This window comes from Pyxicephalus adspersus, chromosome 2, assembly GCF_032062135.1.
Source record: "Pyxicephalus adspersus chromosome 2, UCB_Pads_2.0, whole genome shotgun sequence".
NCBI lineage: Eukaryota > Metazoa > Chordata > Amphibia > Anura > Pyxicephalidae > Pyxicephalus > Pyxicephalus adspersus.
The window spans coordinates 28,259,164-28,282,442 of record NC_092859.1 but is presented as its reverse complement, the minus strand read 5'-3'; the positions used below and the strand labels follow the sequence as shown (position 1 = coordinate 28,282,442).

The 23,279-nt window shown below is 41.1% G+C and overlaps 2 protein-coding genes across 2 annotated transcripts; one reads left to right on the top strand and one right to left on the bottom strand.

Moving 5' to 3' along the window:
- The first annotated feature begins 1,462 nt into the window (after positions 1 to 1,462).
- On the top strand, positions 1,463 to 6,178 carry CYREN (cell cycle regulator of NHEJ). The gene is made up of 4 exons (XM_072400170.1): positions 1,463 to 1,533; positions 2,190 to 2,303; positions 3,762 to 3,837; positions 4,870 to 6,178. Exons 2-4 carry the CDS (start codon positions 2,194 to 2,196, stop codon positions 5,101 to 5,103), a joined length of 420 nt encoding a protein of 139 aa, XP_072256271.1. The 5' UTR covers positions 1,463 to 1,533; positions 2,190 to 2,193; the 3' UTR covers positions 5,104 to 6,178.
- A 5,373-nt stretch (positions 6,179 to 11,551) lies between these two features.
- On the bottom strand, positions 11,552 to 16,748 carry TMEM140 (transmembrane protein 140). The gene is made up of 3 exons (XM_072398959.1): positions 16,698 to 16,748; positions 16,163 to 16,328; positions 11,552 to 12,354 (listed from the first exon to the last, which is right to left on the bottom strand). The coding sequence occupies exons 1-3, from the start codon at positions 16,746 to 16,748 to the stop codon at positions 11,810 to 11,812; spliced, it is 762 nt and encodes a 253-aa protein (XP_072255060.1). The 3' UTR covers positions 11,552 to 11,809.
- Between the last annotated feature and the right edge of the window lie 6,531 nt (positions 16,749 to 23,279).

The window sequence follows — 23,279 nt, the reverse complement described above, 5'->3', positions numbered from 1 at the left end:
GGGTAGAGCTTAGTGTTTCACGTTGTTACTTTGCAGCAGGGGTGTCGAACTCAAATACACAGACAGACAAAATTAAAAATTTAGACCAAGTCGCAGGCCAAACTTGAAAATTATTGACAAAACAATCTCAATAAGAAGAAACAAGAACACATGGGAAGAGCATGCAGTAATATGCAGTGGATTGATCTAAATTATTTGTGTTCTTATTTCTTCTTATTGAAATAATTGTTTTACTTTGCCAGAGAATGCAAAGTGAATTGCTGCATTCATTTGGTTTCACATTGCATTCTCTGGCACAGTAAAACAATTAATTTAGCAATAGCTCCATGGTAATTCCTGATAGTAATCCTGATAATTCCTGATTATTGATCTTACCTGTCAGTATAAACTGTGGTTCCACGCATAGGCTGCTGTTCAATAGACACAAGTGATGCTGCTACTAATACTCCTGTCATCACTTGAGTCTATATGCGGGGCCACGCATAGGCAGAAAGGCCGCTGGACTAGAATTGATCTAGTTCATATGAATTGCAGATGGCCCGTCATCTCTACAGATTGCAGTAGCAGTGGGCCAGCTGCAATTCATATTAAGAATTCTTGTGGGGGCCAAAAAAAAGGATGTGCCGGGCCAGATTGGGTCCATTTGCCAGAGTTTGATACCCGTCCCCCGCTTTGCAGAGTTGGGGTCCAGGGTTCAACTCCCTCTGCTGTCCTTTCCATTTGTATTTGCAAGATTTACATCTCAAAAGCATTCATGCAGGTTAAAGTGGACCTGCCATCAAATATAAATGACATTATATTCATGTGTTCACCAGCACTAACTCCCCACCCCTTTAAAAATAATTTCATTACCTGTTGATCCTGCCAAAAGAAGTTACTGTTTCACTTCATGTAACGCACCAAGCTGCACAGCTAAAGGGACATTTACAGGGACTAGGACATATAACAATGCTCTTTTTTGATAATTCCAGTGCCCTGCTGCTTCAATTCTCAGCTGCCTTCCCACTAGTATGCAGAAATCTAAATTCAGGTACAGGACTTGGTCCCTTTGCCTTTTTAAAATACATTTTATTAGGTTTTTATTGAGTTTACAGAAGAGCAAATAGAACTCAGAACAAATCTATCACAAACAATAAACTCTTCCATATAACAAATAGTGTTATATTTTAATTATTTATTATGGTAGGTATAGAATGGGCATTGAGTGAGATCCCTATTTAATGTACAACGCTGCTTAATATGTTGGCGCTATATAAATCCTGTTTATTAATAATAATAATAATAATATTAATAATATAATAATGGACACAGCAATTCTGCATTAGAAAGTGAAATCTGCAATTCCAGTTCTTCCTGTGCAGCGAACAGCGCCACCTGCTGTACAAATGGTTAGATGCATTTTGAACTTTTTCAAATCAACATTTTCAGCGGTAGTCTTCCCAGAATCCATTGCGCCGCGCAGGACAGGAATGGGCGTGGCAGCGCAGTATGGGAGGCGCAGAGCTGTTGGAATGCGGAAGTGGCTGTGTGCAGGTAAGGGAAGCACGTGGGCTGAGCTGAATTAAAGGGGATCAGATAAAGCTGCTAATCAGATAAAGCTGCTGATAGCAGTTATCACATCACTGGCATCAATTCTGGGAGCTGCCAATAAGCTGACTGCACGTTTTATATTAAAGCAATGGGCTGCCATACATGAAACTACACCAAACAATGGTGCAATTACCATTTCTGCAATGTATGTCTGCCAGCAAGGTGCCATTCAGAATAAAATCATGCGTTACTGTGCAGGTTACTGCTATATATTATAATGTGATTGCCCCCTAGAAGTGCACCTAGCCAAAAGTGTTTTTTTATTTTGTTGTTTTAGGTGCAGCACCCAAAAAAAGGGTGCAGCACAGCCCCCTAATTCTCTGCCGCCTAGGTGGTCGAGGATGAATGGGAGCACAAAGCCTCCTGGGATACCTTGCTCGAACAGAAAAATTTGCCGATCTCAGGCATGTGCAGTCCTCAGTCTTCATCCTACATCACCCGATCTCGCACTTTGGTGGGGTGACATAGGCTGCAAGAGATCAGTAATAAAATGGCAGTTGTTTATAATGTGCAATGCAACGCTGTACATTTAGGGTTCAGATCTATTTAAATTTCAGTGTAACAAAAAATGTAATTTTTCTTTTATGTAAATCATTTAGTGTAATGGATAGCAATGAATCCAAAGCAAAAAAGAGGATCCTACCACAGTGGATGACGGAAGACAAACCAATCACAAAGAAGCCATGTGCAAGTGGTGTGAAGAAAAAGGACAGGTATTACTTAGCATTTCACCAATCCTTGACCACTCACCTTGAAATTAATTCAGTAACTGATTTTTAAAAAGTTTGCTTTAGAACTTAAGTTTTAGAATTTTTTTTCACGCTAGTTTTGAAATATATGAAATTTTTATTCAGAGGAGCAGTATTACGTCCCACTTACCAATTCATTACCCACCCCTCCTGCAGTTGTGGCAGCCCTAGGAAGTTGGGTTGTTGGACAGTTAGGTGACATTGTTCTAAGGAAGGGGACAACCAGGCAGCAGATCTTACATTACATTGTGTTGTCTGTCACTCTAAAGCTAGGTACACACGTGCAATGGTTCTCATTCGGTAAACGGCTCAGGGCTGATATGAGACGAAAATCTTGCATGTGTACAGGGCTCATCGTCTGAAGGACCGTCCTGGCAAAAACCACAGACGATGGATGAGGAACGATGGTAATGGAAGTGAAGGGAGAGAGAGCGCAGTGGGGTGCAGCTCCATCATTCTCCCCCTCCCCTCTTTATAGAAAATGGTGCTGTATGTAGAGCGTTCATGCATAGTGCAATCGTAAGTCGTTGGAAAGGATCGTGAAAGACCCCTTCCAACAACAAATTTTGCATGTGCATACATAGCCTAAGGCTCCTTCCGTATTCAGAACAACAGCTCAGCATTGTCAGTGGGGTCCATAGACACAGGCTTCTAGAAAATGACGCATCATGTTGCTTGTAGAGGTTATTGTGTCAAATATAATTTACAAAGCTCAATAATATTGCACACTTTAATTTCGTAATTGTCAGAAAATAACAACTCACACATTTTATAGAGATTAAATCTGCTTGATTGATTGCTATGTTTTCTGCAAAACAAAAACCTTAAAATGGAATTACTGCTGGCATAATATATAATTAAAACATTCCCAACTCCTCATTGCCTATATTGTTATCCTACATGCCCTTACCCCAAAGTAAGGAGTCTTTTGAAAAAAATGGTCTGGTGGTAGGCTCCTTTTAAAGGGGAACTCAAGTTCCATTTTTTAAAGTTTAGGTTCAGGCAGGGCTTTATTATAAAAGGGACAGGTGATGTCTCTTCTGCAATTCTCACCTTCCTGATGACTGTCTAAAGCTGTCAAGTGAATTGCTGACCTATATATGTGCACTTCAGAGTAGGATTCCGAGGTACCCAGCACATCCTGACTGTGGCTGCTGAGACTGAAGGAATCCTGACCTATTAGGATGGCCACAGAGCAAAAACAGGGAGAAAAGGGAAAGGATGGCAGCTAATTAAAAAATGTGATTAGGCAGGTAAGGTTATTTTATTGATGGGACATCACCTTCCCCTTCCTTTTTTATCTTTGGGTTTAGTTCTGCTTTAAAAACCAGGATGTGTTTTTGTGTGATATTGCAGACAGGCATGATCTGAAAATGAGCTTCCAAAAATATTCACTGTGTACATTTTGTATTGCACGTCCAGATCTCCCCAAAAGCGCACCATTTACTGTATGAATGAAAAAGAACTGGTTGACTACGCATTAGAGATATTACACAAGGTATGTAATAAAAGTGACATACAACTGAAGCAAACAGATCAACAGACTTTTGTGTTTCTAATCTGAAGATTTAAAGCTTAGCTGATTCATCAGAACGTACAGCCCAACATAGAAAAGAAAGGGCTGGGGGGTTTGGACCACTAGAGGTTAAAAATTACAAGTCAACTAAAAATAACTTTGTCATCATTAAAAAGTGTTTGAATAAATCTCCTAAACCCTGTCACCCCTTGCACGCCCTGAGGCCCCCACCTGTAGTATGTTCTATTTTTTTCTGACGTCTGGTCATTGGACACACTGTCTCCTCTTCCTCTTTGGTCTTCTTCTGACCTTGGGAAGTATGACTGCTTAGATAGAGGCAACATCAATAAACTGGGTTTTTGGGTAAAAATAATAAAAACAAAATATAATTAAATGCATTCACCAGTAATCACAATGGAAATAAATTCATTGTGTGCATCAGATGTCTTTACAAACCCAGTTATTGGTTATAAAATATCTGCAAAGAAAAAGCAGCCACCCCATTGCAGTGCACATGGTCTGTGCATAGAGCAGAGTTAGAAAACTACAGGAGGGGGTACAGAACAGAGACAACGTTTTCCCCTAATTGCTGATTTAGAAAAAATACACAAAGTACACCAAGATTCAGCTAAGAATACACATATTACATGTTTTTTTCACTATATTTGCTTATGACAGAATTTAGCTTGAAGAGATGCTCTGAATCTTTCAATTGTAAGGCTGAAGACATAAGGCTGAAGACAATGTGGTGAGCTCTGGGTACTACAGGGGGTAGGCTTAGTTGCAGACAGTTTATATACATCATTTGTTAGGATTCATTAAAAAACATTGGTAGTTTAAATGCACAAAACAAGCTACTTTGACATATAATCCCATTGGAAGATTGTTGCTGGTATTATTAGTATAAAGAACCCTTTTTACATGTCCAAGAAACTTATTATGCCTAATAATGTACAGTTGGAAAACAAATTCCATCTTGCTCTTTTTACAACTGTAATTGTGTTTCTACTTTAGAGTAAAATTGAGCAGGACAGTGAGCTGGAAGCTGAAACTGACATAGAAGAGGAAAAAACAAAAGACCTCTGCACGGACAAAGATGAGATATCTCCAACTTCTCCAGAAGCATCCTGTAGCCAAAAACTGACATTGTCACGTCCCAAAGACTTGACAAACCACTCAGTTTTATCCAATACTAAGTCTGACGATGATGATCCTTTAAAGTATGTCAGAGAGATCTTTTTCAGCTAAGCATTGGTGGACATGCGGTGGACATGTGGTTCCAGTGGTTCCAGTTTCTTTTTACTGTACAAAAGTCAATTCCAAGTTCCAGAACTGCAAAGATATCAGGAGGACAATGATCTAAAGAGCAAGTGTTTGGGGATTAGACAACATCTAATATAAATGGCCATGTTACCTGCACCTATAAAATAAAAGATTCAGGATATACTTGGATTATGGGACTGGAGAACAGACCTTTTATGAATTTTTACCTACTGCTTATCTGCGTAAAATACATAGGTTGTTTCTACAATTCCTATGGCATAAGAAGCGTCCCAGATTGGCATTCAGCATACTGGTTAAACCCAAATGTGGAGGAGGAGTGGGGGCCCCTGATATTGTTTCTTACTATAGAGCCTCAGTCTTAGTGCGCATGACTGACTGGTTTCACAGTCGGGAGTCAAAAGAATGGGTTCTACTGGAAGAACTTCTGTCCCCAGTGAGTCTCCGGTCTCTGCCATGGGTGGACCGGTCTTTATTACGGCTGAACTCCCCCATGCCTCCACTTACCGTGGATTTATTACGTATTTGGGACACTCTCCTTAGATCGGGCAAATTGTCTACGAGACCCGGGCCCATGACACCATTGTTCGATAATCCAGCATTTCCGCCGGCATTGAGGGCTACCTTTTATGAATTGTATGACCAAATAAGACAACTCTTCACCTTCACCATCACTTTTACTGAGCCTCTTCATTCTGTGATATATGTGGGAAAAAGTTGTATTAAGACTCAGAATCAAAATACCAAGATGTCAGCATTCGTGTACTGTATTGTAGCCATGTGCAAAGCATAACATTTGTATTTTTGCTATATTTTACTTTTAACTGGTCAGTCTAATTATAATAGCTTTTTTAAAAGTTAACTCCTCTGAGTTGCACTTTTTATTTACCTGCTTATCCTGTAGTTGAGGGATATGTAATCTCTAACAGTGATCTTCTATTTGATTCTGTTTGGTCTGTTTAATGTACAATTAAAAGTGTTTTATTTTATCTGTCCAGTGGATTAAATGGCTGTTGATCCAGCCAGAAATTTGTTGATCACATACTGTTCTTTGTGTTGCATGTTTGGTTAGTTTTGTTCTTAGTTCTCCCCTATTAGTAGAGGCGTTTTAAGGTGTTCTGTTGCCCTAACCTTGGGTGACAGCGTTTCTCATCTGTGGATACAGTATGATGAGTGTTGTCTCCCTGGGACAGAAATCACCAGGTGAAAATAAAGGAGAGCAATACCTGCAAAAGGAGCCATATGTCCAGGGGCTGAAATAAATTCCATTTATGTTAGGAAATGTTCCTAGTTAAAAGATGCAAAATTGGAATTTGAAATAGAAGAAGCACTATAATTGTAATTGCCATTCGTCTCTGTATTCCTAAGATACTGTTGCCTTAAGGAACTTCTTCATCTGACGCTCCTTGGGAGTATTAGATGTCTACTTCCCTCTGTGGTTCCTCCTGCTGACCTTCAGGTAATAGTAGAGGGCAGCAGAAAAGGAAACTATTAAAGCCTAAGCTTCCTATATAATAACCATATTGCAGTTAGCCTGCACATACATTAATAAATGTGAATATCTTTAAATGTGTATCTTTTTCATCATTGTACAAAACATTGCGACCAATCCTATTTCTTTGCAGCTAGATAAAAGTCATTCACTTTCATAGGGGCCATTTTTCCAGTCAAAATAAAAATATAGACTTCTAGACAATAGCTGTAAAGCACAGTTACTGTGCTGAAATGGTATGCAGAAAGTGCTAATGTATTGAGTGAACATGATTACCTCCATGTGAATATATATTATTTAACACATAAAATCAAATGTATTAAAATTTTAACACATTATCTATATTAGGTTGATCACATTTACAAAGTTATGGTACATAATGCATAAAGAACAAAAATATTTATTATATAAATGCTCCTTTGACTTTAAAACACAATTGGTCTTTTTTTTCACTTTCTCCATTGGTATCTTTACTCTTTGTCCCCCTCCATCTCTGGGGCTGATTTATTAAAGCTTACCAAGGCTGCAGAGGATACACTTTCATCTGTGAAGCTGGGTGATCTAGCAAACCTGGAAAGGATTTCTTTCCAAGTCATGCACCACTTTCTTTCTATTGATCTCTCCTTGTTCCCCTCTATCTGTGTTTTTTTTTTATATCTCCCTGTTTCTATCTCCCTCTTTGCTCTTCTCCATTGATCTCTATCACTTTGCTTCCTTTCATCAATCTCTAGGTTCTTCTAGGGTTACATATATTCTTTTTCGCTCTGTTCCATAATAATTTGTGTCACGATTTAAATTTAAGTTAAATATAGTAGTTTAAATTATTATAACACTGAAACAGCAAATGTGTAGATAGCACATCAAATACTTTTAGATGATCACAAGATTCAGTTTAAATTGTAACTGCAATTATAATATTGAAAGTGCCATTGAGAGACCATTGCAAAGTTTTTAACTACCAAGAAAGTTTTGGAGGTTATAACCAGACAGAAAGGCTGAAAGGCTATTCCCAGTCACTGTAGTTTGGGTGAAAACAGTAGGCAATAAGCTGTTCTAAAATCAATCAGTGACCAGGAATAAATTCCTTTAATCTCGGGTGATAAGCCAACCACATTTTTCCTCTGATAGACACACCTTGATAGTAAATATTTGCAAAAAGGCTGATTGAAGAATTGAGCTGTGTTATCCCCGCAATCACATGTCCCACAGTCAGACACAAAGTAATATGGTGAGTTTAATTTGTGACGTGGGTTTGGATGATGTAGCTGAAAGGTTTCTTTTTATAAGCTGGGTAACTGGATCAAACACCTGCACTACCATCCTTATGAACCCCCTCCATGCTGCATTATGTGACTGGGGTGGTAGTCTGAAGATATGAAGATAACAAAATAGGCTAAAGTATTATATGGTAATTATTTTAGCTGTTATGCTAATTTAGTGCTAAAGAACATGTTTGAACAAGGATAGGCAAACAAGAATGGCAACTGAAATAAACAATCTACAACTAGTTTCTAAAGCAAAGTGTACATGGAAAGAGCTTTGCACACAAAAACTGCATTAAAAATGTGTTTAGAAAATATATATAGAAGCCATGCTGTCTCGTCAAGTCCCCTCTGTAAAGTGTGGTCTCTAATTCTAATCAATGAAAGTTCCATATATGAATAGATTGGAGCTGGTATGCCTCAAGGCTGCTAATTTCTCCCTAAAAGTGCACCCATTGTGTGATGTTGAATGATTTCTGTCTTCTTGTGAATAGTCCTCCATAAACTGATGGGCAGTGATAAAAAGCTTGGGGTGGCCATCACCAGTAAGCACCAAAAGTAAAAGATGGCAGGACAGTGACAGATGAATGTAAATAGTCTTTCAAAAATGTATCCACCCTCCTCATTCTATGCAGCCATTCATCACAACAGCGGGTAGGGTGGGTCACCAGAGCTTGTATATAACTTTACAAATCTCCCAGTTCTGATCTATTTCTGTTAAACATGGACACCAAAGATAAGGTGGTTGGTGCTATTACACATAACAGGGAAACTGTAGGTTTTTTCCTGTGTGCCATGGAGAAAGGATAATATTATGTTTGTGGGCTTGCTGTTATTTTTCAAGACTTTGTTCCTTTTACTCTTTTCATTGATTCTTTTTTTACTGCAGGTATGGGTTCTCTTGTAAGTTGTTCACCCACCCAGTGATCCTCATCTTGGCCATGCACCCATACCATTCCTTGACCATAACTAAAAGACCAAAGTTTCATCTCAGATCTTTTCAAATGTAACCAAATTGTCATCCTTATCTTCACATGACATATGTCAGCTTGCAAGCACTTGATCCTGGGAGAAAGGAGATACTCTATCCCCACACCCATGGCGTGTGGAAATCTCTGAGAGGAACTAAACTGTTCCATTTGCCTAGACATTTATACCGACCCTGTGATGGTGGAATGTGGCCATATTTTTTGCTATGCCTGCATTGGAAACACGCTGGATTTCCAGGAGGCTTCCAGACAATATTCCTGTCCTGAATGTATACGAAGCTTTGAACGCCATCCTGTGCTGGAGAAGAATCAGAAACTGTGCAACATTGTGGAAAGTTTCAAGTCTCTCCCGATTGAGCAGGATGTGTTGGTTCAAGGCGAGTTTCCAGGAGAAAACTCATTGGAAGCTTGGGTTTCTCTTGAGAACAGGAAGTGCTCTGCCAATAGGAAGTCTTTTAAATTGTACTGTTTTGATGCCCGATGCCTCTGTCTTTGCCCTATGCCGCTGTGCTTCAGTAGAAAACATGGAGGTAGAGCTTCTGAATAAAGCCTTTGAAATAAAACGGGAGGCAATGAAAGTTTTTTTGCAAAACCTGACCTCAAACAAAGAAGAATCAAAGAAAAGGTCCAAAGTCTAGGTAAATCTGTGACTGAGGCCCAAGAAAAGGCTCCCGGAAACACAGAGAAAGCCATCATTTTGTTCAGTGACATCAGAAGACAACTGGAACACCTGGAGAGAAAAGTCCTCAATGACATCTCCTGGCAAGGAGAACAGACCGTACATTTGGCCTCTGCTTTAATCCAACAACTAGAGATAAAAACAGAAAAGTGTTCACAGAATATGCACAATATAGAAATGGTGATGAAAGTCACTGACCCACTGGCCTTTTCATAAGCAGCAGAATGCACAGAGCTTGATAACAATTTAATAGCTGATTTAAAGAAGGAAGTCAACACAAAACCAAATTTGATTAGAGAAGACCTGGACCAGAGACATTAGACACAGGTTTAGATATTATTATACAACATGCAAAGAAAGTGTTTTGTTTGAACAAACAACCAAAAGAACCGATAGACATTCACACAGCAGACAATTGTACAAAAGCTGTATCATCTGAACCATTACTTTGTAGGTCTTTGGGTGAAATGTCAGTGAACCCAAAGCTTTACCAAAGTGCTGAAACCTACAATTTACCAAGTCCCTGTCCCCAATCATTTAACCAGAATTCTTAGTATGAATGTCATTACAGGCAATATATGCCTATCCTTTGCATCTGTTGTATCTTGTATGCATTTGTTTGTATTGGTTGAGAATCATCCCATGTACATGCAAAGCCTAAATTGTGACAAAGATTATTTGCTATCTATAAATACCAGGAAAGGTTTATTGTTGGTCCTAAATCCCTTTTAAAAAGTTAACAGTGCATTTGTGGCTTGTGTCTACAGCCTCATAGATGTATATTTGTAGTGTGAGATGTAAGGTGTCACGCATACCTCTTCCTTGCTAAAGCACAGGCACCTCTCTCCTGTGCAAGCCTGCAGTTCTGGGCCCGGGTGCGCCTGTTTTTCCAGATTTGATCAGTATCGCCCCTCCTGCCGGCCAATCAGAAAAAAAGCCTCTAAATCACCCTTGGCTTTTTAACTAGCTCAGACACAGCACTCAGCGTTTATGCAACGTGTCTCCACTAGTGCCGAGCCCATAGTTCTACTGAGCTTGTTCCTCTTCACCTGTTGTATAATTCAGTGTTTCCTCTGTCCAGCTCCTGTGTTACCCCCTTGTTGCCCAGTCTGTAGTTTTCAGCCCATTCTCTTCTTCAGTCTCTTATGACTCCTGTTGCACCCAGTGTCTCCTCCGTTCCCTATGTCTGTAGTGGCCCCTGTGTCAATGATGTCTATTTCCTGGATCCCTGGTATTTGACCCCTGGCTTGTGACCTGCCCCCCTTCACTCCAGCCTTCCTTGACAATTCTTCTGCCTTGTGTTTTAGTACCGTATCCGTGTACCCAACCTGGTGTGCCCAAGGACTGCAACCTAGCGGTAATCAGTAGCGCATCATCCTCACCACTATAGGCTCTGGAGAACACCTGTTTGCTGCTTAGACTCTGTGCCTTGGCCCTTCTTAGGGCTCACACCACTTTTGTGCAAGCATTGGTGCCCCTAGTGGTCCTGTTTTTCCAAGTGTGACTTAAGGCACTGCTGCTTCTGACTGCCTGTCACAGGAGATTTAGTGCTCATTGTTCTCCTTGCTGGAGAGAAATCTGTACCTGAAGACCTATAGTACAGGCATATCCCTATTTTTACTTCATACATTCTGTATGGATCTGTGTTTTTTCCTTCCCACCTGCTACTTGAATATTCCCCCACCCTTCAGATCGCTGGGCATCAGAAAGCTAGTCCTTGATTCTACCTGCACAGAGACACGGCACAGAATTAGACAGCTGCATGGAGATCACAGGCAATACTGATGCCCTTCAATTTACCAACATAAATACCTACTCATATTATTTCATAAGTGTATTTAATGTAAAGTGATAACAGTGCATATTTAGGTTTTATATGATGAATACAAATATAACGTAAACAAGGAACACAGTATTTAGAAGCCCATGCAAAAATAATTATTATAAACCCAAGAAAAAAGTCAGAGGAACTTTCTTTTGGAAAGACTGGAATCTTTCTCAGGCATTTTGCACCCAGCATCTCCATTGTGAAGATTTGCCCTCAGTAACACTTGTCACCAAGACAGATGTCTCTCCAAGGTGGGCACAGATGGGTTTAGGCACACTTTGAAAACTTAGAAATATGTACTACGTATAATGTAAGGTTTCAGTGGTTATATGTAGTGGTTAAGGCTGTGCAAATCAATAGCTAGTAATAAAGTAAAAAGACGTTACACTTTCACAAGAGAAAAAGATTCACTTCTCTAAACATCTAATTGGCAAAGCTGATATTATGTGGTATGATCCAGCAGAGTAGAGACATGCCACCCAATGCCACCAGCACAGCCAGGAATCCAGGGGTCACTTGAGAAAAATTAAACAGATCCCAATATACAGAAACAAAAATGGCCATTCCAATGCTAAGTACAACCAGGCTAAGACAATTAAGTCCCAGTGAAAATTTCCAGAGATCTCCTTCTTTCAAACACTGAGCAAAAATCATTACCAGGATATTCATCATAAGGAAGACCAACGAAGAATAGGTCAAGAGATTGGTCAAGACAAATCCATGTTTGCTGGTTCTCCCAGCCAAACTCGGATCATTAATATCAAAAATACATTCACAGTTCCCAAGAGTTTTGTTGTACAGGCAGTAATTATAAAAGCCGATCTTTTGGCATCCACTGACAACCAAGTCACCACCTTCAAAAATGAGGGCATAAACAAGGAGGGCACAGATGGCACACTGCAGGAGGATGGACAAATATCCCAACAACCTGGAGCTCAAAACTTTTCTACTTCCAGATGAAAGTTGACCTAGAGGGAGGAAATGGAGGAAATATTAGGTAATAAAGTTTTAAATATTTTGGATACAGTTTTCAGTGACACCCTAGTTCAGCCTTTCTTGACCTTTTTTTTACATGGGGGAACCCTTTTAAAAATAACTTTCAGGTCTTGGGAAACCCCTACTATAATTTCTTTAGACACAGATCACAGTACATTAATGGGTGGTCAGTGGGAAGAATCCTTCCTACATTACTGGCTAATGAGAATGGCATCGTTCAAGATTGCTAGAAAACATTATTGTTTGGCAACCTTTGGAGCAACCCTGGATAAGAAACACTGATCTACACTAACCTACCCTCTACTTACATTGTTATCTTTAATGCCTCATGTGAGACAAAACATATTATACCATACACCTAATGATAATAAATGACCTTTATGGCTAGGCAATCTAATAAATCACAGAATCTTATTTTTCTATATTTTTACATTTACAACTTTTACCTAAAGTGTATGTCCAACCAAAAAAAAAAGTTTTTTTTTGTATTGAGTAGAGAAAAAAAAAATCAGTGTATTCTCTACAATCTTCATCTTAAAATGTCAATCAAATTAATGTGAATACATATATTCATGGTGTTTTTTTAATGTTTACTTAAAAGGAGGGGAAAAAATCACATGGGCTCAGTCTGCATAATCCCTCTCCCCTTTTTCGGGGTTACAATTAAACTATTTGTGTTTTTGAGTTACTTATGATGGGTCACTTGCTCTAATATGATCTCTTAAACATTATTACTGGTCACGGGTTGATGTCACTGTGTTATGTAAAGTGTGTAACAAACTATTAAAGAGGATCTTCTCCCCTTCTTCTGGCTTCTTCTTCCTACGTCACCTGACCCAGGTGCGAGACTGGGTGACGTAGGTGGGAAAAAAATTGCCATTCTCACTGTGCATGCGTGAGATCAGCAATATTTTTTCCTTTTGACAAATGCGCCCAAGAGCCCTCCAATTCATTCAGATTTAGGGGGTGGTGCTGCACCCCTTTTTTTTTTTTTTTACTTTTTTTTTAAAAAGTTTTTTAAAAACTACAGAATTTTTACTTTACATAAAAGGGTTGCCTACCATTTTATCTAAAGTGCAAATTCTGAGTTTAGGTATGCTTTAATGCATTTGACCGCAAGAGTTCTAGTATATCAGTGGTCCCCAACCCCAGGATAGGGGAATTTGCCTAAAAAAACACTAAGTAAATGTAGTAATTGTCCAACCTTCATTCCTTACCAGCTGACACAAGAATTCTCTTACCATTAGGAATGAGAGCCACATAATCTGCCATTAACTTTGGTATAGTTTAAAATCACTTTTGCGCCATTTTCTTTTATAGAAGAGAGGAAAAAAAAAGAAAACAATCAGTACATACATGCAATATTCATTTGTGCTTTCCAAAGCATCTACCTGATGTGCAAAACAGTTATAAATTAGTAGTTTATAATTACAACCCTAAACAGTGGCAGACATGGCCAACAGTGGACACCTGTGCCCAAACTGCAACCCAAAACCCCCTTGTTTATCGCAAAGTGCCAACACGGCAATTAAACCTGAATACTGAGATTTTAGTTTAAAAAATCACTCATAAATTAACATCTTTTGTCTTAAAAGAAAAACACAATAACAGAGCTTTTAATGATACAAACAACTTTTTATTGAAAGGTAAAAGTTTTCATTTGACATGCTTTTGAACAATTATTGTGATTTTTGTTGTTGTATGCATGCTGATAATTTGTCTAAGCTTGGCTCATACTTTGTAAGTTTTAGAGCAACACATACAGCACTCAGGTCATCTGTGTGTTCTGTCTGTCTGTTTCTGGAGTCAGATTTATTATAATTCAAAACTGAAAACAGCTGCTCGCAAGCATAAGATGATCCAAACAAAGTAAGGAAAGCAATCCCAAATGATTTCATTGACTTAAAATTATTTGGCAGAGAATTCCACACTTTAAGGAACCCCTTTTTAAGAACTAAATGCTGTCATTTGTCATCCCTTCTATCTTGTCTAGTGTTTCATGCCGGTCATAGAATTTATTTTTCCAAATAAGAGCTTTCTTGAAATTCCAAAAGATCCATTTCCAGATTTTCAAAATCTAACCAGTGTAAGCAGAGAAAGATCAAGTTCTTCAAATTTGGCTTTATCTCGAGGAGTAAGAGAACACAGAGTTGTCTCCATTCTACGGAACTGTAAAAATTAGTTACTACAATTCACCTTTGCAGCTGCTACAATGCTAGAAATTTCCTTCCAGATTTCCTGATGGCTTGTAGGATTTTCTGCAAATGTAGAATTTTCTGAATGCATTTTTAAATTTGGAAATAATTTCATCAGCCAGCTTTCAAGGTCTCTTTCAAAAACCTGCAGTTTTTTCTCAAATGTTTTGATATCACAAAACATCCTTTCTGCCGTTTTCCCTACACCTTGTAGTTGTTTGTTCAGTAGTGTAGTGTCATTGAAGTGTAGTGTAAAATCTGTAAAAACGAGGTTGGTAAGCCAGGCCATATCAGTGAGCTGTGGATATTCCTGCCCTTTTTTATTCATAAACAACCTATTTTCATCCAAGCAAGCTAGAAATCTCTCCAGAACCTCTCCTCAGCCACCGAACGTTATTGTACGTAAGTAAACAATTTTACTGTGCCGGAACCCCCCTTTAAGAAGTGCTTGAAACTGAAAATTCTGAGTACCAGCCATGATGTAATTAACAATTTTATGACATCTTTGAAAACATTGTCAAAATATTTTGCTGCTTTCCCAGGAACAAACAGCTTCTTGATGTATAATACAATGGAACTGAATGACTTGATGTGAACAAAGAACTGTATGAAACCAGATTTTGCCCCCACCATAGAAGGTCCCCAGTTCACTAGTAATTGAAACCACTTTTTCTGGTCTTACGTCTTTTGACAAAAAAAGCCTCCATCACAGCACTGTAGGTATCTATCCCTTGTGTTTTGTGGCAGACACTAGTTTTACCAGCTCTTCTCTCATGATGTCACCAACACCATAATGCAAAATTACTGCTAGCCTTGCATGAATATTTATATTTGTGCTTTCATCCCAGAACATGGAGTAACAGTCTGCCTTTTGTAAGTCAGTGGTGAGCTTCTAACATCTTTAGCAGTATTTCTGCTAAGTGGCATCTCAGAGATGTGTTGAATAATTTTATCCTTGTTTTGGAAATCATGAAAAAGGGAATTACTCCCAGACAACATGATAGTTACAAAAACTAAGATACTGGGAACGATATTTCCCCAATTTCCCTTCAAGAAACCCTTTTCTTTCAGTTTCACAAAGTTTGGCAACACTTTTGTTGTTGTAGTCAAATTGCCGGCTGACAATTGATGTCACAATGATGACAATTGCGACACACAGGAATACACAGAATACATGACCAGGGTAGCTTGGACCTTTGCCCCCACCCCCTTTACTTTCCCCCCCTACTCAAATCAGCTTCTCCCCCCAACTCACCAGCCTATAACCCCCAAAAACACACTGACACTTCACCGGACTTTAAAATGGCTGGCAAGTAGCCTTTTTTTAACAAAATAAATAACCATTTTTACCAACAATAAATAGCGAATAAACGAATAAGCGAATAAACAACATATACAATTTGCAGACAAAATTAACAAATCCATTAATATACAACAATCATATATACCACTTTCTCAACCAATTTACCCAAATATTAACCCCAAGTTAAACAACAATGTCAACCAACCTGCTCTAAATTTAACCCCCTAGCGGTTATCCCGAGTGACACTTGGGGTCGCTTTTAACTAAAAAAAACCCACTTACCTTGTTCCGTCGCTTTCCCCGTGTCCTGCTGATCCCTGCAGGTCCTGGGGATACGTCCTTCCTTCTCGATCTCCAGCCACGAAGTGCAGAGACCAGATCTATGGGATTTACCGGTGACATGCGTAGCTGCATATCCATTCTCATTAGACCCAAACACCGCTATAAACTGAAAGTGGGACAAAAAAAACAACAGTCCTCATGAACCAAAAATGGATCCCCTAATTAAGGCCTAGAACTTCAGAACTCCCCCCACCGTTCTGACTGAACTGCCACCTGTCCCAACCCCCGCCCCCACAGCTGGGCTCCCCACTCCTCCCCCCATCCCCCCGCTGCAATTTTTTGACCACCTCCCTAAGGCCTTCCAACACCCCATGCTACCCCCCCACAATACACATTACCATCCCCCACACAACCATAGAGCCAGTACATGTCACCACGTCACTTCCGGGAGACCCTTGTGACGAGGTGCGACTCTTCCCTGTGTCACCATACTTCTTTGTGGCCTAGCTGTAGCCGACCACCTGGAGGACCTCACGAGCTCAGATCGGCTCCCACTGGCAACTGGAAGACTGAAGACCACTGCCATCGATAAGGTCCCCCTCGACCCCAGGACCTCCAAGGCCGCTCCTGGAATCAGGCCGGCTGTCCCACACTTCCATCAGGCCCTGCAGTACATGAGGTCCTGGCTTCAAGTGAGGCCTCCCCCTTCAAGGCCTCACCTGTGGGAGAATGGGGGCTGAGCTCCCTGGCAGCCGCATCCCCCGCCCCAGAGCTCTGCCATTAAAAGGGATTCCTCCCTAACCTCTGCCCAGCTTGGGCCAAGCTGAGCCCAGCAGGCAAGTTAGGAGGGTCCCTCCTGAGGCTCCCAGCATGGCAAAGGGTACAGGGCTCAGGTGCACTGGAGGCCTATGCCTCCTAGGTCGTAGCCAAACCTAACTGAAGGGGGCCCACTAGCAGCCCCCCCAAGCACCCTGGCCACCCCATCCTGCAGCCATGCTCCATCCTGTAAGGCCGCCGCAGCCCTAGGCTGCTGCATCAAGACTCCATGATGTAAATACCCTACCTAACAAATTTTCTTCCCGCAAAAAAAACTGTCCCTAATTTTTGATTAACTCCCTTTTTAACCCCTCCTTTATTCCCAGCCCCTTCACTTCCAACCCTACCCCTAGCTAACCCCACCTCACCCAAACCTCTCCCCCCCCTAATTAACCGTTTTAACACCTATGGGCTGCCCTCACACCCTGTCATGCAGGCCCTACGCCTGGTTCCCTACTACGGGCCTCATTTAACGCTTTCCAATTGCGTTTAATCACTCCAAATGACTCTGTCCAGGCCTCTTGGACTGATCTTCCACTATCTGTTTTTGCTTTTGTGCTGTATTCATTTTTGGGTGTTCAAGACTTGGAGTCTACAAAAACACAAAATTAAAAAAAATTCCATTCCATTCAATTTCCATTACCAAAAATAGCTAACACTATTAGTTAAAACTAAAAAAAAGGATATTCCCTGAGTCAAAAATCTACAGCAGTGATTGTCAGCTGTCAGCTGTCTTTTTGAATTTGCTGACCACCAGCACAAGGGAGCAATGTTCCACTGACCACCAGCTTTTGGCATCTGAGTGCATTTCCTACCTTTGATTCACCTCCGTTGTACATACATTGGTCCTACTTCTTGGGGAATTCGCATAAATAGGATGAAGTGGAGGTGTAGCGCACATTTCCCACAGGTGGCTTGCAGGCCTCGATCATCCACAAGAGCTCTCATTTTCCCATTAGAGGGAGCCCAGGTTGGTTTCCATGGACAGCAGCCAATACAAAGTTCCTGCTGACCATCCCAGTACAATGAGTGCCATGTCTGTCCTGTCCTCTCATATAGCACACACACAGGCCATAGAGAGCTGAACCCTGCACACCAACCTATCCCAGCACACCTAGAATTACACGGGTCATGTGATGTCAGGTAAATGCAAACCTGCTGCTATGCAATGACATTGTAACCTTTCGTGTACTGAATGCACAGAACAGATGTTAATAAGTGTGGATGTCATTCATGTAATGTACAGCAATCGCTCTCTATGACAAAACCAATCCATAACTCAACACCAGTAATGAGTACCAACCTGATCGAGGGGCCGGGTCACAGCCTGAGCTCTCCGTCCTAGTAACCCGTGATGGACTTTTCCTGCAGAATTTTGTCCAATACCCTCATAAAGACATCAAGCCTAGATGCCATCACCACAGTGCAGAATTACCACAATTTATTTTGTTAACTAAGACATGGTCATTAAGACAAAAAATGATCAACATCTTCCAAGCAGGGTGCAGAGAGCAAAAAAAAAAAAAAAAAGATAATAATATTAAAAATAATAAATAACCTCATAGGGGTTTAACCTTTCCCTGTATAAAAATATTTATTGCCTGGGCATACACTTTAAATATTTCAATTTACTTTTATCAGTCTAATCAGTGCAGACATTTCTGGGTAAATCAAACAATGGCTCGCTCACATTAGAGGGCTGCAGGGAGTTTTACCAAAATTTACCAAATGCATGCCAATGCAGCACATTGCACACATTTTTTTTAAGCACTGTGGACAGCAACACACAGTTACAGGGTTTCCAGTAGCACATCTCAAAGCTTTGTTTGCAGGGGGGATTTACAAAGAATGGCAACCCAGCACAACAACATAAGTGCTATTCATTGTGTTTCTGGAAAAAAACACAACACACCAGTGTGACAAGCACTTTATAAATGTGCAGCGAGTGTTTTGTTTTTTTCTTAAGTATCACTATAACCACAGAACTGCTGCTTTATAACCCAGCTACTAATTTTTGTTAAAAGTTAAAATGATTTGTTTAAAAATCAGTTCTTCTGCATTTCTTTAATTAGCTATATATATAAAAATGTCTCCGCTAACTGGTTGACGGTTTTTACATTAAATTTAGAACCTTCGGACTTCCGGGGGAGGAGTCACCGGGAACGGCCCCAACACTGCAGAGCTCCGTTCCAGCCCGAGGATTTTTATCGCGAGCCGTACGCATCACAGCCTCTCAGACACTAAAAACACCGGAGAAGCCTGCGGTGAGTTGATTGCGGGCGGGCAGAGAGAGCGGAGACGCCGCTCCCCACAGTGCAGGGGATCCTTCATACCCCAGTGGCAGCTGATATCCCCAAGAGCGGGCTAGGCGGCTCATGCTACCAGCCCTTGTTGAGACAGGAGCCCGGTTTTTCAGGGTTAGCAGGATTTATTCTTCCTCCTTCAAAGCTTATTACTCCTGAGGCCTCCGGAGATATCTTGTTACCAGTGACATCAGGCGGCCATTTTACGCACGCGGCCCCCTACCCAGCTGAAAATCTACATCCACTTCCATCCTAACAAGTAGAAGGGACTTGGGTATATTCCACATTATATACTGCCCTGTACTGCCTTGCTACATAGTTTGCATACTATATTTGTGGAAGAGGCTGTTCCTACGCCTGCTTTTGAAAGTGAAATCGGCCATCTTGGCCACATGGTTCCTTGTGCAAAGTGCATCTGCATCCACATTCATCTGAGCGAGAGAAGGGGATTTGTGCCTGTTTCATAATTACACAGCATTTGTTGATTAATATCTATGTGCACTGAGGAATTGTGCCTAATATACAAAATCTTTTGCACACAGTTTGGAGGCCTAGCTTTTTCATTACAGGGCGGCCATGTTGGCCACATGGTATCCCATACTGTGCAACTTCAGCATCTAGAGCCATCCCAGCCAGAGAAGGAGAACTAAGTTTAGTTGACATCATAATATTTTCTAATCAACCCTCCTGCATCTGTGGAGCAGCATATTTTTATTTTTGTTGGAGGACTTTGTTTGACAAGCACTTACTTGGGAACTTGCTGGCCATTTAGGCCGCATAGCATCTTGTACGGGAATACCTGCTCCTTATATGGCCTCATCTGTTTGTTGATCCCTCCACTGCATTACTGATCCCCCAGTTCAAGGGATTTTGAAGTCATCTCCATTATGTGCAGCTAATTTCACGGGATGTGAGGCCCCACCATTGCTGGGCCCTACATTTGGATGTACAATACGCTAATATTTCGGGATATTATACCTGCTTAACCTTCAAACACTGCATTCTCTATTGCAACCCTCTGCACACGTTTTTCCCTTCTCTGCAACATGGGTAAGGGGAAGCCACATAGTCAATCATCCCAAAAAAGGGAAATTGGAACATTCTTTGGCCGCTCCAAAACTCCTGGTTCAGGAGGAGGGGGCCCGAACACAAGGCTTAATCCTGCACAGTCCTCTGAGCCCGGAATGGACTCCCCTGGCTTTATCCAGTAGGATTCTGCTTCTAATTTTCCCACATTATTGGGTGAAGCTAGGAGTCCCTCCAGCCTGATGAGCCCCTCACAGATATCCATGGACCCCACGGAAGTCTGGGATAGAGATGCTTACCTGAAGTCTCTGCCCACTAAGGCGGACTTTGAAACTTACCTTGAGCGCATCCAAACTTCTCTACGCTCGGAAATATCATCTCTCAGATCAGACATTGGCTCGAAAAAAAAAGATGTTGAACGCACAACGGCAGACCTACGTGGTCATGTTCAATCTCATGCCCACATCCTTAATGAGCACTCCAGGATATTGCAACAACTCTTGTACCATCAGGATGATTTGGAGAACCGGAGCCGTTGTAATAATATAAGAATCCGGGGACACTACACCGGGGACCTGGGAAACGATTGAATCAACAGACCTTCATGCAGCGGCAACGACCCTGTTTAATGAGCTCCTACAGAGGCCGAGAGATGATGCCATAGAAATTGACCGCATCCATAGAACTTTGGGCCTAAAGAACCCGGATCCAGATAGACCACGAGACGTGAATTGCCGAATCCATTCTTTCCAACTTAAAGAGCGTATTATGCAGGAAGCCAGATCCCAGGACGAATTCACCTTCAACAACCGGCCCATTATGCTTCTAACAGATCTCTCCCGTAATACCCTGGCGCTAGGTAGAGCACTAAAACCGCTTTTGCGGCTGCTGAAGGACAATAACATCAAATACAGATGGGGTTTTCCGTTTCAACTCTTCGCTCACAAAGGAAACAAATCTTCCACCTTTCGTGAACTGGGGGACCTAGTCACTTTCTTGACGACATTTGAGCTTCCTCATGTGGATCTTCCTGATTGGCCTACGCTCCCCACGTTCTTAACCCCTCCAGCGGACCCTAACAGGCAGCAAGTAAAGAGACAGTCCAGTTTTCACCCAAACCCTGACACTTCGTAGACCCCTTCGGGACTGTAGACTACGCCACCAGGGGGTTTCCGGAACGATTGGCTGTTCCTTTCCCTGGTGTGTTTAGAATATTTGCCCATGAAGAATTACAGTTTGTAAGATTTTTGTTCTACACTGTCTATTTTTGTCACTGTATTAGTTGCAGCTATATTTGATAATGATCTGTTTTTGGAGAATGTGGATGTTTACCCGTACCCTCCCCCGTACTGCTCACATTTGCTTTCTCATCCAACATTTATCTTATTGGCATATAATGATAGGCCTGGCCCGGATGGTGAGGGCCTCGTCCTGACCACCTGAGCCTCCCCCTCCAAGGGACTTTGCGCAGCTGATCTGCGCTTACTGTTATTTGTTGTTTGTTTCTGTTATTTGTTGTTTGTTTTTGTTGTTTTTTGTCAGCTGTATCTAGCCATAATGGGTAAGATTAATGTTGTCACGTATAATGTTAAGGGGCTGAATGTCCTAGAAAAGCGCTCATCCATTCTGGCAGAACTACATAGGCTAAAGGCACAAGTGGCCTTTTTACAGGAAACCCACTTTCGGGCGGACAGAGTCCCGAGACTGGGTGATAGGAGGTACCCGATAGTATACCATAGTTGTTCTGCTGTATCTAAATCTAAAGGTGTGAGTATTTTGATAGCATCCTCTATTACATGGAGGCTCCAGGAACTAAAAAGTTGCCCAGATGGCAGATATGTCTTTGTTAAGGGATCTTTGGGAGGCTCCACGGTTACTTTGGCCACAGTGAATCCTTCACACCTAGCACAGCCCAATATCCATCCATTTTCTACACAACCCAAACTTCTAACTTCCCCCAACCTCTTTCTTCCCCACAGACCTCTACAAATAGCTTTGCCATTCTCTCTAACCAGTCATCCCCCTACACTTATGCCCCTGTTCATCCCCATTCTGCCTTCTACTATCAAGCCCCTCAGTCTAGTCAGACCAGATTCACGTCCCATCCCACATTTGAGCGTCTGCCCCCCACGGGGCACAGTACTAACGAATCACTGGGTTCCCCTCTCCAAACCCAGTCCCGATCATCAACCCCTTTACCGGAAGATATAGGTCAGAATGTCAGAGGCCCAAAAAATTGAATTGAAAACTTAGCATTCGTTTTTTTTTTTTTTTAATTGTTATTATTGGCTTTTATCACCCCCACGGTACAAGGTTTTAGTTCTCTGGGATTTGTGCCATTTTATACCGGTTAGCCATAACATTTCAACCACCTGCCTATTGTTAAGGTCCTCTTGTGCTGCTGCTTAATCCACTTTGACCTATGGACTCCATGATGTGTCCTGTGGTATCTGGCACCAAGTACTTACCCTGCCTCTGCCAGCCTGCTTTCCCACTATAGGGCATTCCACCATTTACCTGGCGCAGTAGCAGGATGCACTAATGGCAAATCGGTGGGTAAGGAATTTAGGAAGGTGGGTCAGTTTTCAGGTGATCAATGTAAATTGTTTAAGAGTCACCTATACATAATAGGAACACAATATAGTTGTTGATCAGGGGGTGGTGAAATGCTCACAATAGTTGTTAAAAAACGGATGCTCAGTAACCTTTTTATATTTTCAGTTTCTTTTTGCGAAGAGTATAATATTTTTCTATTACGCATTACAAGATTACTTGACAAGATATGTGCAATTACTTTGCAAGACAAAACCCAAAGTTGAATAAGGTTAAGTTTTAGATCACTCATTGAAATGAGTCTACATTTGGCCAAGACGACTGGTCATGTAGCGTGTTCATAAGTAATTTGTACATACAACATAGAAAATTGAGGAATATTTAACAAAACGTAAACTTCAGTAAAGTTAGACTTGTAA